This window comes from Motacilla alba, chromosome 2 (assembly GCF_015832195.1).
Source record: "Motacilla alba alba isolate MOTALB_02 chromosome 2, Motacilla_alba_V1.0_pri, whole genome shotgun sequence".
NCBI classification, from domain to species: Eukaryota; Metazoa; Chordata; class Aves; order Passeriformes; family Motacillidae; genus Motacilla; species Motacilla alba.
Window position 1 is genome coordinate 38427191 of NC_052017.1, and position 16503 is coordinate 38443693.

General features: G+C 40.4%; 1 protein-coding gene across 6 annotated transcripts in view; it reads left to right on the forward strand.

Moving 5' to 3' along the window:
- Nucleotides 1-16503, forward strand: part of RARB (retinoic acid receptor beta) — a 319525-nt gene that overhangs the window by 121572 nt on the left and 181450 nt on the right. For all 6 annotated transcript variants that reach the window (XM_038128356.1, XM_038128359.1, XM_038128360.1 and 3 more), the window contains one exon: nucleotides 7161-7661. In XM_038128356.1, coding sequence (XP_037984284.1) covers nucleotides 7484-7661 — 178 coding nt within the window. In that variant the 5' untranslated portion in view covers nucleotides 7161-7483. The remainder of the gene's footprint in view (nucleotides 1-7160; nucleotides 7662-16503) is intronic.

Below are 16503 nucleotides of genomic sequence, written 5' to 3' on the forward strand. Positions count from 1 at the left end.
AATTGTTAACCCCATCACCTGACCTAACCATTTATCTTCTCAGTATAGTTTTGGCAACTGCTGAGTAATGAAAGAAAAGACATGGAATGCAGATAGCTGTAGGAAAAAAAAAAAAAAGAAAAAAGAAAAAAAAAAGGCAGCAATCAACCCCCTGACCCCCTCTACCAAAAAAAATCCCCAACCCAGAAACCCAACCACCCCATACCTCAGTTTCAAACAGTCCTTTAAAGCAGCAAACAACAGAAGAAGATGAGAAATTGCCTGACTCAGTGGCAGGATCTTAAATATGGTTAGTATAGAACAGAATTAACATCTCTGTAGAATAACAGACATGTGAACCATGGATTTTCAATCCTTCACACTTCTTGGTTGTGTTAGCACAAATAAATTAATAACTCCCCTGAACCTTTGCGGAACAAATAACCATAGTGCCTCTCAGGTTTTGAAATGTAAGCTCTGTGTGTTTTTAATGTTGGTTGTTATACATGAAGGTTGCCTGAAATAGGTTATTCTGCTTATGGAGTATTGTTCCCATATGAGGATTCAAGCAATGTACTCACAGCTGCTGCTCTCCAACATGGACTCTCAGTTCCACTAAAATCAATAGTTGGCACAGCAGGGTACTGTTGTATGGTGTGTAAATAAATGGGTGTCATTGTGTCTCACTTTTTTTTTCCCTTTTCCCCTTTCAGATTTAGATTTGCTCTTTTTCAGGCATACATCAGTGTGTGTTTGCAATGCAGGCAATTCGAAGCATAGCTGCTTAGGGAGAAAGAAGCTTTTCCCCCCCTCCTTTTTATACTTCCCAATAGGATTTTAAAATAAACAGCAATTGCATTAATTATATTAATTATCTCTTAACAATGTCGGGGGGGAAAAACCCCAAATAAAACTGAAACCCGTTTTGCAAGTGTCAGCTTTATGACAAAAAGGAATTCACAGTCCCCCAGCAGACAGCTATCTTGCATACCAAGATGCAGGAAAAGTGTCATAGAAAGAGTGTCTTAATTCTCTTACAACAATTTATCTTCCCTCTTTCCTTAAGTCTTGTACCTATATTTGAAAATATGTGACAATTGTGGTTATGGGATGTAAGGGCTACAGATCTGCTTTTCAATAAATTGCCTTTGAAGTTCTGTTTCATGCATTTTCTTTCTTATTCATGCATCTGGTCATATAGAGTAGTTTACTTTTTTTGGCTGCAGACTTGGCAGATACAAAATGCAGATGTTGTTCTTCTGACTTAAGCTGCTATTTTAAGCTTTTTGGCCAGCAGTTGGAAATTTTAGGTTCAGTTGTTTATTTGCTTATCATCAAAGTGGTTTTTGTCATATAATTCATATATGAGTATTAGCTTTCTGTGTTTACTTTCAGAGTTTGAGATTAAGAGCATGGTCTTTTTTTCCCCCTTTACTTTTTTTTTTAACCAACATGCTCTTTTGATTAATAATACAGTAGAATATGTTATGCTTCAGAGAGCTTTTATTTGCAAAGAAAAAAAAACCTCAAAAAAACCTCAAAAAAACCCCAAAAAACCAGCCCAACCCTCACATTGTGCTGCAATGCTTTCCCTTTAAGAAAACCATATCTCTCTCCAGATGCCTGCATCTCTTTGATACAAAAGGGTACACTAAGTTCCATCTATAAACAGAATCCACTAATTAAGAGTAATTGCTTCGGAGATTGGTACAGACTATTCAGCATCAGATGCATGTTCCTCTCAGATATCCATTAGCCTCTAATAAGATAATGCAGATGTGCCAGTCTGTTTCCTGTTTCCTTCTATTGTACCTTTATTGCCGTATATGGACCAATGGGATGGGCTGAACAATAAGTGGATGTCCTTTTGCTCCCAGAGCCCTTCTCAAAGGAATGTTTGTTATTAGATTGCTTTTTCTGTTTAGTTTCACATCACTATGCTAATAAAGGAAACATAACACTCCAAAGGCTTTTTTTTTCTTTTTTTTTTTCTTTTTTTTTTTTTTTTACTTCTGCCACGGTAACTAGTTTATTGTTTAATTAAATCCCGTTGGATAGCCATGAAAACAAAAATGCAACATCTCACAGTCAGTGAGAACTGGTGCAGAACGGAGTACAGCCTCTTTATGAAATAAAAGTTTCCATGCATTTTTAAGAGTTTAAAGGCAGTGTGGTTATCGTGTTACTGGATCTGACTGATTTACACTTGAGTCGTGCTAAATCTGCTGAATTATTCAGTACTGCTGAATGCAACACCATCAGCCAACATAATAGAAAGCATATGCATAATCAGGGATTTCAATACATTAAATACAAACTATACATTAAATACAGTAAGGGTTCTCAAAACTTGACTTGTTTTGAAAATAGCATTAGAATATGTCTTGAAACCGGCTAATAAATAAGAACTCCACCAACTCTGTCCCTTGGGGAAAACAGGTAATAAATATATTGTTGAAAGGTTTTGTATGCAGAATTTTTCTGAAATTGTTTTTGTTGCTCTGAGAAGAGCAACTTGCCTCTCCTGTCTTACTGCCCAGGCTGCCCTCCCAGTCCAGTGATTCCTGTTTTAGCCTAAGATTTAAGGGAGGGGCGGGGGTTTGGCATTGGCAGGAAAATGGGAAATGAACTTAGAAGAGACTTCCTCTGTGACCCTGGAAACTTCGGGGACAGCAGTGCTGCAGACCGAGGGCTTGGAGAAGCAAATTCCCAAGCACCTGGCTTTGTGCAGAACATGTCCTTGTGTTGGGGTGCCTCTTCTGCATTCCTGGTTTTGTTTCCCAGATGTAAAGGAAGAGCAACAGCAGTTTACTGTGGCAGAAAGGTGTAGGGATGGCAGATGTAGCTTAGAAGTTTTCTGGACACTACATCGTGGATATCTTAAAATGACTGCTGAATTTCAAACATTACCATAGGTAGGGCAGAACTCCCCACTGACCTTTTCAGAAGTGAGGGAAGAAAAAAAAAGACAAAAATCCTGCTTTAGTTGCAAGGCTGACAACTTAATTCCCTGCTATGGCTAGGGAGAGGGGAGGAAGAGGAATGGGGAATTGGGATGTTGTTGGCAAAAGGGAGGACAGAGCGTAACCTTCCTACTGACACAGAACAATTGGCCGAGCCTCCTGCCTTGGCTTCTTGCCTGTCCAGCTGTTGATGTGCATCAAAGTCACCTGTAACTGCAAAGAGATTTTAGGAATTCAAATAAATCTTAATACAAGTGAAAAATTCAGAAGGATGAGTTATGGTACAGTAATACCAAATATTGTTACCAAATGGAAGCTAAATAGCAATATAATGAATGAGGCTCAATACATTTAATATATTTAAGGAGAACTGACAGATGTCTGAAGAGCAAAGCTGCCTTCTGTACTCAAGCCTGTGCAAAATGCATGGAAAATTAAGAGACAATAAGAAAAGTTGGGCTACTGTTTATCCAGTAAAATTTGTGAAAATATATGTGAAAATTTGTAGTTTTAAATTTCTGCTCAGCTGCACAAACACTGAGAAGAAATGTGGAAGAGACAGATACACCTGCTGCATTAACTGCAGCCGATAAATATTCTGCTCTGCACTAGAGCTACTGTAGTCTCCTTCCCCTGTGGCCATCTGCTTTATCACTGAAGTCAAGTCAATAAAAGACCTGTAAAAACCAAAAAGGAGGAGGCATATGTTCTGTCAAAGAAAAGTCATTGGCCGCTGTTCAATGCAAAGTAGTGCACAGTGTGATCATCTCTTGGTGAACATTCAAAGGAACTTTTCTGTATGATCTTTTTCCATACTGCATGTACTAAGGGCCTTGTACTCATGAACAGTCACTAAGGAGAAGTCTATGGAAGAGGATTTCATTGTATGCTGAGGAGATCTTCTGAAGTCCCTTGGTCACAGCCATTTTCTGAAAATTTTGCCTTCTGCCTTCAGGGCAGAAATCCATGCTGTTGCTATGGGTATTTACCATAGCAAATGACAACAAAGGAAAATCTCCTTCACAAAGCTGACACCTCTTCATTGTTTTGAGCTATGGTACAGGTTTACTTAGGCAAAAGAGATGTTTTCACCTTGGAATCACATGCAGCCCAGACATCTGTGGCTGATGTCCAGTGCTACGTTCAGGGACGTGAATGTGTCCGTCTGGTGATACATTAGTGAAATGTGTCACGGGAGTTGTGCCATGGAAGTGGTGTGAATGGGAAAGCTGCTTGTTGGGTTTCCTGTTCTCTAGAAGTTTCTACTTTGGGATGTCCTCTGCTGTGCAGTATGAAGGTGATGGGTCCGTAATCTCTGTTAGCAGAGCTAGTGACTTGAAGTTCCTTGGCAACCATAGAACACGAGTGGCGTTTGCTTCTTTACAAGAAGCTGGAGCTACTGATATGTAGCTGTCTGCCTACAATTTACTCCCTGACCATCGCATGAATGTTCAGCCATGTGAACAACCTGGTGCTCCCACGGGACCCAGCTTGGAGTCAGGTGATGCACTGTTTAGAGTAACATGGCTTTTACACTGTCTTCTCTCTCTGCCTATGGAAAGTAAGATTCTGAAGAACTCTGAAGAGGAGCAAGTTATGAAGGCTTATCTCCAGCACAGCTATCTGCAGGAAATTTCTGGCCACGAGTGGTGAAAGGAAGGTGATTTTTGAGTGAGGCAAGAAAAACTTACTTTCATGTAGTAATTTCAGTTTATAATTACATCTCATGTGAAATTATAAGCACGCAAAACTATATATGATTATAACCTAGTTATAGATTTGGCCTAGTTTGGGCACTGTTAAATATATGTATTTGTATGCTGAGGAGCTATAACACTGCTATGTTCTGTCATCACCAGCTCCATCACAGATCATGTTCCTTCAGTAATGAAGAACTGACCAAAGAGTTTTCCTGAGTGCCTTTTTCCCTCTCTGTCCTGAAGGAATTGCTTTTTTCTCAATACTTTTCACTTAAATATGAAAATATATCTGATGTGGTTCTGGGAATGTTTTAAACTTATGATGAGCTCTGCATTTTTCTGGCTAATAGAAATATAATTGAAGGTGTTAGATAGTTTTATAAGATGAATTTTGTTTCCAGAGCCCTACATCATTTAAAAATAGATGACCTTGTTCTGTGCTTAATTTAATGCATGCATTTTTAGGGCTGGTATTCATCAGCATCCCTCTCCTGTCCTTTTTTTTTTTGCAAACACTTAGAAGTGTGGTATTTTTGCCGGCTTTTGTGGAATTGCTTTATAAAACTTTACGTGTTCCTTTGATACTTGACTTTCCTTGTCTCTTAAGCTTCATAAAGCCTTAGCTAGGTAAAACAGGCACCAGCGATGGTTCATCTCATTTTATGTTGTTAGTGAGTCAATGTATTTTAGCTGCTGGGGCTCCCTCAAAAGATCTGCCTGGTTTCACTGGTCTTCAGGCATGTGGTCCTCAAGCTCAGCTCGGCCAGCAGCTGTGCCTTCGCTTGCTGTATCCCCTTCTTACAGCCTCATCTCTGCATACGTTTGCATCCATTAGCATTAAAGGCATTTTGTGCATAATTTACACAGTTATCAAATACTTACAAGCTACATTTCAGTTATCCCCAAGCAGGCTGCACTCAGCAGAAGCTGCTGTCTGACAACATGCACAGCTGGTAACCTTTGCTGGTATTCCACACAGAGGAGAAACACTCTGCTGCTCTCTGACAGGCAAATGTATGCATCTGAGTTGGGTTTTTTCTTTTTTCTCCTTGCTCATTTGAATTCATACCGACAACTAGTGCGCTGAGCAGCAGCAGTGATAGTCAGTATTGCATTGTCACAGTTTTCCTCTTCTGGCAGCAGTTTTGCTTTGTGACCTTGACACATCATTTCACCACTCCTTTATTTCCCACCCAAAAATCCTCTTGCCTTTGGTTTCAGGCTATAATTTCAAAGAATTACAGATAAAAGTGCTATATAGCTGTGGATGTGGTTACTGATCGCTGACTGTGGCAGATGCAAGAGTGTAGTACATTGTCTCAGGAAACAAAGCTTTACTCAGCCGTGGACTGCCTTACTTTTGGATGGCTGAGTTTGCTCTGTGGCTCTTACTTCCTACTACGGTATGTGTTGGAGGAGATGAGTAAACTCCTTGTGGAGAGTGAGCTCAGGAGCTGGCTGCAGCACTCACTGGCTTTTTTTTTTTACCTGGAGCACTGCATGAGTAGCTACAGGAGCAGTGTTTGCAATATAGAAGTGATTGCAGCCTTCCCAGTACTGTATCTCTCAAGACACCAGTAGCACTTTCTGGTGTTGCATCAGTAGGTTGATTCAGAGGCCACCAGCCATTTGCTGTATGTAGACTTGAGCTACTATGGCGGGAACAAATTTTGTGGGAATATCACAAGAAGTGATATTCCTTTTCTCAGCCTGAGGCTTTTGGCACAGAGCATGAAAAAATGAGGACCCCTTGAAAGGAGGGTTTGGGTGAAACACTGAGGAAGGTGTGTGGAGCTCTGGATGACTTTGAAGATGGTGGTCATGAGAACAAGCAAGTTCCCTAGCAGAGCACAGGAGCAGTGTATTGCAGTGTACTGACTCATGTCACTCACTCACCCCGATTATGAAATAATGGATAATGGGTGCTTGTTTGTTTGGGCAGTTTCCTCTACCCCTCAAAAAAAAACAAGAAAAGAAAAAGAAAGAAAACCATTAGTGAGGTGTCTCCTAAGGGATAATAAACTAACTATTCTTTGTGAAAACAGTCATTATTAAAGTAACTGCTGCTTTAACAGTCAACCCAAATTTGCTCTGTATCCTGCCTGAGCCATGGCACTGAAGGGAGCCTTCACAGTGCCAATCCTTCTGTAGCTTTTAGGGGGACACTCAAAGCTTTCATACACAGGGAAATTTTTCAGAAGTTGATTTTTTTTCTCCCCCAGCATTAGTATTTCAGGTAATTATTGATGCATTGGTTTTAAATCTGGCAGTTTTCACAACAAGACTGTTTCACACCAGAAATAGCTTTTGGTGTTGCATGTCGTACAGGGAAATCAACTTAATGGGTGTTCTGCTGTTAGCTTCAGTAATAGGGTGTGAGTTTTATATGAGCTGACCTTGTGGGATGCTGATAAATAAATTGTAGCTTAACAAAAATAACAAGGAGAAAAAATAGTCTTCTATGTGCACATTTAAAAAATATGTATATTTTAATCAATATATTGTTTTCTTTCCCCAGACTCTGTCAGTATGCATCTGTAGAGAGCAACTGTGCTCCCAGAGAAGCATTTGTAGAAGCAACTGAACTGCACCCTGATATCAGAGTAAGAAGACTTTCTATCCTCAGTCTGCAGAGCAAGGATGTCCTAGAAGAGAGAACAGTAGGAAGCAGTGATGAAATATAGGATGGACCTGATACAGTGAATTACCTTTTCATCATCACGCAATCCAGCTTAAGCTGTACCTTCGGGCTTGACAGCCCTCATCATTCATATTTTGAGGTATCTAATTTGCTGGCCTGGAGTGATGCAACATAATACCTGTCCACTGTGAGGTGTTAACATGACAACCAGTAGCCGCACATGTCCAGTACCGGCCGTGAATGGACATATGACTCACTATCCAGCAGCACCATATCCCTTACTTTTTCCTCCAGTCATTGGTGGACTGTCACTACCTTCCCTCCATGGACTCCAGAGCCACCCACCAACTAGTGGATGCAGCACCCCATCACCTGCAAGTAAGTGCTTGGTATTAATACCTTTTATTGACCAGCTCTTCTCTAGTAAAGACTGATCGTGTTAATTCTGAAATTTTATCAGGAGTGGTTGCAGTTGTTCATCTATGATGTATTTTACTTGGGCAAAGCGCATGCATTTGTTTTGAAATACCATTTTCATTTCCTCTTGTTTTTATAAAAATAAACAGGCAACTGTATGGCATGCCAAAGCTATGGAAACCAAGGGTGACAAAACCTGCTATGCATTTTGGTATATCCTGCATTGTTAATATTAGCTGCAGAATCCAGTGGTGCTTTTAAAAAAAATTGACCTTTTTGTAATCATGAATGGCGATGATTCCTCAGTATAGAATCCTCTGAAGTTGCACAGTTATTAAAACTGCTTTAGTTGTCTTCCATAAGTAACTCCTTCCTTCTTGTACAGCTTCTGAAGGGCAGCCCAGTGGACAGCAGGTATCTGTGAGCTGCCTGTGGCTGAACCTGTGGTTGAGTTTCTGTTGTGGTTTAACCCCAGATAGCAACCAACTATTGCACAGCTGCTGTCTCACGTGTCCTTTCCCCATAGTGGGGATGAGTATCGAGGGGGGAAGAAAGGTAAAACCCATAGTATGAGATGAGCACAACTTAATATTAAAATGAGATGAACTATAAGAATAGTTGTCATCAAAAGGGAGGCAACAAAAAGAGAGAGAGAGAAGTAAAACCCAGGAGAGACAAGAGATGCTCACTACAGTTGCTTGCCACCTGCTGATGCGCAGCCAGTCCATGAGCAACCATTGGCAGCCATGGCCAACTCCCCCTCCTTTATGTACTGGGGATGGCATTTTACCTCTTGGAATATCCCTTGGGCCTGTTTGGGTCAGCTATTCTGGCTGTGTTCCCTCCCAGCTCCTTGGACACATCCTCACTGTTAGAGCATGGAAAACTGAGAAGCCCTTGACTTAGAGTAAACACTACTTGACACAGTGATGCTTTAGTTGTTGCTATCAAAATTATTCTCATACTCAATCCCAAAACCACAGCACTCTACCTGCTTCTAGGAGGAAAATTACTCTCCCAGCCAAAACTAGAACAGTTCTAAGTGCAGATCTGCTGAGTGTATTAGCTGAGCAAAGTTTTTTCTTTGCCTTATGACAAGCATGCTTTCTGCTTGGTCTTTTATATGTGTTTAAGTGGCTCCAAACAAAGCTGTCCCAGGTATAAACTTTCTAAGTAGGATCACTTAGAAAAGATACATCTCTGGAGGTCTTTGCAGTGGGTGACTGATGTATTTATCATCCAGGAAACCCAGATATATACAGCTTTGCAGATCAGTTTGTTGTTGAAGATGCTTGTCTAAATACATTACTATGACTGCTGGATATGAGAAGCCTTGACTAAACAGCACTTGCGTGGAGCAATGCACTTTCTACTAAAGGAAAAGGAGATTTCTTACAGCAGTTTTCCTGATGCATCTTTCAACAAATCTCACAAAGCTTCAGCTCCAAATTTAAATGGGAAATCACAGTGAAATCACAGGACTTTGGAAGAGTAAAAGTTGCTGGTTTTGTGCTGCTTGATACTAATTCTGGCTTCACGTCTCACACACACTAGAATGCTGGGCAGTCTTGAAGGAAATTAGTGGGTTTGGTGGTTTTTTTTGTTTTTTTACCGTCCTGAATTTATTCTGCACTACTTCTGGAATACTCACCTGTTGAATAAATATTTTTCTTAGTAAATGGGAACATCTTCTGAGGCATAGGTTGGTAAATACCAAAATTATATGATCAGCAATGTAGAGTTTTTATTTTCTATGAATTATTCCTGTGAAATTCAGACTGTGTTGCTGATGCATTATTAATGATTAATAAGCCAGTCAGTGCTCAACCTCTCAGAAAAGTACTGCTAAGTATCAGTTTCTGTCAATGTGCAAAATAAGTGGCTACCTCTAAATCTTGGGGTTTGTGTCTTTATGCCCTGGTCCCAGCACTTTCAGGCCAGTATTTTTGTGGAGGTGCTTTGCAGCACTGGCTCTATGTGACTGAGCACAAAAGCCTGGCAGCTGTTGTGCATAGCTCAAGGCAATAGTGTTTGCAAATACCAGCTAAAATTGGCAAGATAGGAAGGAAGATGACTTGAATGAGAATTTTTTTTGAGACATAGTCCTTGGGATGACTCTTCTGGTTTGCGCCACTCTGTTTTCATACCTGTACTGTCAGCACTCTGTCTGTAGACTTCTGAATCTGGAACTTGAGGTTTATATCACTGGATTTATAGAGACAAGTTCTTGGAAGCATGCAAGTTGAGCTTTGGGTTGTATTTCAGGGTTCTGCTCTCCATTGTAGATTTTGTTTGTTTGTTTTTTTGTTTTCCCAATGAAGCCACTCATGGGCCAAAGTCAGTATGATTGATGATCTCTATTAAAGTTAAAATTTATACTGTGTGGTGGAATAATATGGAACTCTCTTGAAAAGACCGGAAAAAATTAAAGGTTGGCCAAACCAGTGCTCTTTATATGCTTGAAGCTATTGTACTATTTATCTTCCAGATTCTTTTCATTCATGTAAAATCCAATAGAAATTACTTTACGTAACAGGAATGTTATAAAGATCTCTTTAATCTTTATAAAACAGTGCTGTTCAACAGCTTTTGTTCAAAGTTAGTGCCATTTGAACTTTAGTATTAGTGTCTTGTTTCATTTTGTTCTGTCTTGGTTATACACTTTTAATGATGGCAGAATAACCTTATATGAAGGTTATATTAAGTTATCTTAATCTACAGTTGGGGCAGGTATCTCCAGTCCCATGAAACAGACAAGAGTACATCTTAGACACATGAATTGTGTGAGCACAAGGGCCTTGCCATAAATGCTCAGGATGGAGTGATTTACTTTCATTGATGTTAATAATGCTGTTGCCTCTGTGACCTGTGACTCGGCTTCTGTTTTTATACTGAGATACATAGTGCAAAATACTTAATAATTGGAGGTCTGCTCGCAGTGCTAGAGAGGTCAGAGGATGAAAAAACCCACTTTTATGGTACGTGAGCGATGCATTAGCACCGAACAAGACCATGGTCAAGATCGTTACTTTTGTGAAGTCCGATTGATTTACCTACCGCTGTGTCACCCCGTGGAGCACGCAGCAGACATCTTCACTCTTCACAGCAGGTGACACGCAGACTTCCCTGGCCACATTAATGAATGAGGAGTTTCTTCTACACAGCAGAGATGGTTTCAGGGGGTTACTGCTTGGCTCATTTAGAAATGGTGAGAGAGGCAGAACTGGAGGCATTTCCGTGCTTTTTAGGTCATGTACCAGCCTCTCATAGACCAAGCGGTTTTGGTTCTTTGCCAGACTCAGAGCAGCAATGGGAAATGAGCAGGAGTCCTGCAGAGCCTGATATGTTTGCAATAGGAAAATCATAGAAGACTCGTGAAATATTTTGGAGAGGAATAAATTAATAAATGTGGGCAAATATTGTTACTTAACATTTTATTAAAGTAAAACTACCTTAGGTTCAGGTCAGTAGCAGTCACACAGGCAATTCTTATTTCTGAGTGCCATCTCTCTCCATCAGCCCTGGAAGAAGGGTCAGGGCCCATCTGGCCATCATGAGTCCTAATGCTGATGCCAGAGGTCAGTAAGGCAAATGTCATAGCGTGAGGATACCAGCTCTAGAAGAGTTTACCTTCTTTATAAAACATTTGTTGTGTGGCTCTAGCGACACATTTTAATTTCTGGAAAAAGATTAGTTAAAAAATTAGTCTTACAAAAAAAACCCAAACTCCAAGAAAACACCCCTAACTAAGAGAATGACCACCTGAAATTTGAGAAGGAAGGTATGTAAAAACTACACAGATCATTGTAGAATATCCATGGAGTTGAAAACTGGTGAGGAAAATGCTGCCTTTATGTTATGGCTGATGGAGCTACAAGGCCCACAGCGATGTTGCAGTTTCACAAGCAAATATCAGCGTGGGGAAGATGAAGCCCTGCTGGTTGTTTATAGAGTATCTTCGCAAGACTGGTTCCTGTAACATAACTTCACCAGAATGAGTTTTACAGAATTAGTTTAACATGACTAAATACCACTACATAACAAAGCCAATTGGTGTGAGCTGGAGGAAAAAGCTTAATCTGAGCTAATGCTGTGATGAAAGGAATCCCTGAGTGTATCCTAGACCAAATTAAAAAAGGGTCTGGACAGTAACCACAGTGGGAGCCACTAAATAATAAAACACTTTGTTTGGCAGTTGTTCCCTTTCTGCTTGGATTGAACATTTGCTTGAACAAGGTGATTTGTGTAGCCCATGGCATTTGGTGGGAACACCCCCATATTCTACCTCGGACCCCTGCCCCACATTTTGGTCCTCAGGCTGCCAACATGAGCCTTCGAATCCTTGAAATCCCCCCTTCCATTTATTGCAAGGGAGGAATATGAGTAGCTTGATAAGGGGCAGGGAAGAGCAGTCAGTCTGATACAAGAATGTCCTGGAATTTATATAAACTCAGTAAGGTTGCTTCATCCACATAGCTTGGAAAAAAGTAATCTGAATGTGTTATTTAGAGGACTGTTGGGATGCCATGGAGAAAATTCCATACTAAGGTCACTCATTGTATTTTAGCCAAGCTTTTCCATTCTTTTCTGTCTGGGGTGTTTTAAAAGCGTATTGTAAAGAATAAAAGACTTTATATTCTGTTTTATGTAAGTCTCTGAAATATGAGAAAATGTATGGAAAGTAAGATCATCTGAGGAACTCAAAGAGGTAGAGGTAGGCAAGGAAGCACCTACAACATTATTTCTCGTTGTGCTATGTAAATATTAATTATTTTATTTATTAGTCAGTATTACATATCAGTCTTTTCAGACATGCTCAGGACAGGCAGATTGTTGATTTGGGCATTGTTTTCTGCTGGAATTGTTTGTTTTTCCTTCTATGAAGGCAATTATTTACTATTTGAACTTCATATTAAAGATTGCTTGCTTTTTTTTTTTTTTTTTTTTTTTTCCCTCCCTGGGAAATGGATTTTCCACTGGTATCATTAAAAAAGTACAGTTAAATCCAGTGTAACTGGTATAGTACTGCAAGATATTTTTGCCAGCCCCACCCGTTGCAGGAATTCATTTACTTTTCCAGTCCTGTTGTTAATCATTATATTGACACAGAAAGTCCTCCCAAAAGCACTCTTTGGCAGATTGCATTAAATATGAATAGCAGATATTCATTACGATGTGTTGCCCCCAAGAGAACTCTAAACTATCTGCACTACTCATGAGCAGGCAAATACACTAATTCTCCAGCTATTCAAATTATTTTTAAATAGTTTAGTGTGTCTCTAATAAAAACAAGAATGTCTCTGTTTCCCTTAATTACTCAGAAGGTCAAGGACTCCCACATCTCACTTTACTTCACAAAATGGGGAATATTCCTGTTGGAGGTTAGAGTATGGTTAGTGCATGATGGATTTTCTTCCATTGGCATAGTTACTGAGGCAAGTGCTATCTGTAATGGACTGAAAAAAAAACCTTCCTCATCACTCTTTGACATCCTGGAATAATCTAAAATAGTATTATAATAGTTATATTGAATTAGGAAAAAAAATCATGAATCACCCTTGTTTGAGTCTGTTGTTTGAGTTTTTTTCACAGCATCTAATCTTAGTGTAACTGCCTCCCTTTTTTCCAGTCCTGTCTCCCTGGGAAAGCTTGCTGTGTGGTCATTTACATGTATCTGCAATTCACAGATGACTTTCAACGTACCTCCTCAGTGCACGTGTTGTCCATGGTTATTGGAAGGACAGAACATGTGTTTGCATTTAGAGAGAAGGGGGTAAACAGAACATGAATCTCAGATTTCTTAGCCACAGCCAATGTTGCCTCATGCTGTCAAGTCTAAGGAGCACTGTCCAGATGATACCCTGCAGATACCACTCATGACCCTGGAAACCACCATTTCTTTTCAGTTCTTCCTTTATGTCATGTTGTGGATTTTTTCCTGGTGGAGCTCTTTGTGCAGCTTGAAACCATCCATGCTTTGATTATTGAAACTATGTTACATTGTCATTTTCAGATTCTAGTTGATCTGAAACTATAAAAAATTTAAACTTGCTTTTTCATGTTACAGCTTCTTTTTCAGTATTGCTACTTTCAAATAAACCAGGAGCTCCTCTCTACTCAGTGCAGCTGGTGACTCCTGCCGCATCACTGCTGTGCCAGGGTGGGTCCTCAGCACCCTGTGGATGCAGCCTACTTCAGATTTTAGTGGGCAGTATGCTCATCTGTGAGAAATCAGTCTGGGCGTGTATGGACAGGAATTTGCTTCCTGGGAGGAAGCCAAATTTAGAATTTTTCTGCTCTGACAAGGAAAGCGTGTGGTGCAATACTGGCATGTGCGCTGTAATGGCTCTGTGCATCCCTCGTAGACATGCTGTAGTCTGAAGGAGCCTGGTGTTTGGAAGTCAAATAGGAGCTGTCTGAGAATTTCTCCTTCCCTCTTTATGGGCCCCAAAGCAGGGAAATTCCCCAACAAAATGCCTTCTTACCTAAGACTGGAAATACATTTCTGCGGAGTATTGCAGATGAGCTTCTCCTCTGCTCTGGCTCAACGAAAATAACACCCAGTAGCTCCCAGTACTGGGGATGTCAGGAATGAAGAGTGAAGGGCTTGTTGTAGCTCCCCATTGTTGGTTCATTTGGGGTGGCTCCTCTGTTGCCCTTCCACCTAATGATAATGTGTTTGGTGTCAGTTCCTCCATCCATGTTCAAAAAGAATGTAATGCCAGGCTTTGGATTTGGCAAGGTGGCAGCACCCAGAGTTATTTCAATGTCTGATGTGTTTCCAATCCAAATCGATAGGTGCAATCTTCTGAAATTGCTAACAGTGTGATAGTTCGTGATACTAAAAGTCAACATAAGCTTTTGCTTTGCCAGCTTTCTTTCTGAAGGCGTATGCTCAGCAGCTAATCATGTCATTTTAGCTATGTGGAGAGTTTCCATTCAGTCGTGTTGCCATGCTCAAAAGGCAGGTCACTGTGTGGATTGTGGGGGGGATTTTATAAATACCAGGAGGTTTTTTGTAAGGTAAAATGAGGCTTTTATTTTGCCTCAGTGCTGGCCTTTGTAAGACTTTCCTCCTTTAGTCTACCTGAATTGTGAGTTTGTGTTTACTACGGTTTTAGCAATATGTGGTGTTTAATTGGGAAGTCTTATTCAAGATGTGGACAGGGACAGATTTGTCTTCAGAAGGGATCAATTTGTGGTTTTCCTCAGGTAGAATATCTTCCCCTTTTGCCTATTTAGGGAATATGGGGAACAAATTGTGTTATGTGGACTTTTCAGCTGTATCAATGACAACATGTTTCCCATTTAAAATGATAAATACACATCCTATCTGATAAGCCCTGAAAGGGCAGGGAATCCTTCTTCCCTTCCTTTGTCCTTCAGCGCTCTGTTTCCTTTCTTACTGCCCAGAATAGGCCTACATCAGTAATATTCATAAATGATTTACAAAAGTAATTCCTGTGTAATAGCTTGGGACGTCAAGATTTTATGATGCTGCCAGATGTGCTATCAAACAAAATTATCTGGTTCAAAAAACTTGTGATAAATCTAGTCAGGGGAAATTCCCCAGGGCAGACTCACCCTCTACAAAAGTAACTATATCTCATAAAATGGTTCGATTTGTCTTTACCACATGTTTGAAATCAGACTTAAAGCAACAATTTTATTCATGTCAAAACTGAGGTTTGGTATAAACTAACAAACAGGAAGGACTGGCCTTAAGCAACAGAAAACTCTTTTCCTTTCAAAACACCCCGCACACACTCAGAGGAAATGTCAGAGTAAATATCAGAAATATTCGGAAAACCAGAACCTGCATCCCTAAGATACTCAAGTGTTTTGTCTAGATAATGCATTTTTAGAAAGCAGTCATACCCTAAATATAGTGGGTCTCACCAGGATTGGCCTGCTGAGCTCCCAACGGCTGTATCTGAGTACCCTGAGGTTGTGCAGAGTGCAACATGCCCAGCATCTTCCCTGTGTGTTTGATACTTCATGGTCTGAGTCAGGGGAAGTGTGTTGGTAGCAAGGTGTGTGTTTTGTCAGGGAGTTTGGGTTTTAAAGGAGAGGAAGTGCTGGAGAGACACTGGAAGTCCCTGTGGGGCCATGCCTCCATATTGGGGAAGGCTGAACAAAGGCAATGCGCCCTTGGCTTAGCTCCACAATTTTGTGGTGGTCCTTACTTCTCAGGAAAGCCCACAAGAATGTTTAGGTGCCTACAAAAACAAACTTCATAAGTATAAGTTATATCAGAGGAGCAAAAGGTTTTTGAGCATGATTTTCATCCCATTGTTCAAGTGGGGCTGAAAGTCATGACTGGCTGCTGAGAGCATCTGGGGCAGAAATGCTGAGTTCAGGTGATGAAAGAGTTTGGCTCAGCATTTCTTGGGAGGCTAGAGCAGAAGAGAAGAGGTGAGTCTGGAGGCTTGTGATGTGCCACGTCTCCTAGGGAATGTGCTTCTGCTTTCGGAGTTCTCTGAGTTATCCATGGGCTCGGCATGCCATTAGATAACACACTTGCTTCCAGCTTCAGTTAAGATGGAAGTCAGGTAATTCATGCACTTAATAGGTGTGGACCTCCAGGTAAAGCTTTGTCAGCTTTGTCTTTGCTATTTTTCAGTGCTGAAGGCCAGTTGAATTTGATTTAACCTCATCACTAGCTTTCCTGAACTTCATATGTTTCAATCTGAGACTTGTACTAAGGCTGATAACTCAACTTTTTTAAAGAAATGTGAACTGCAAGAAACTAAGACAGGCAGCAAAAAACTCAGAAATACTGTGGAAAACTCAGAAAAATACT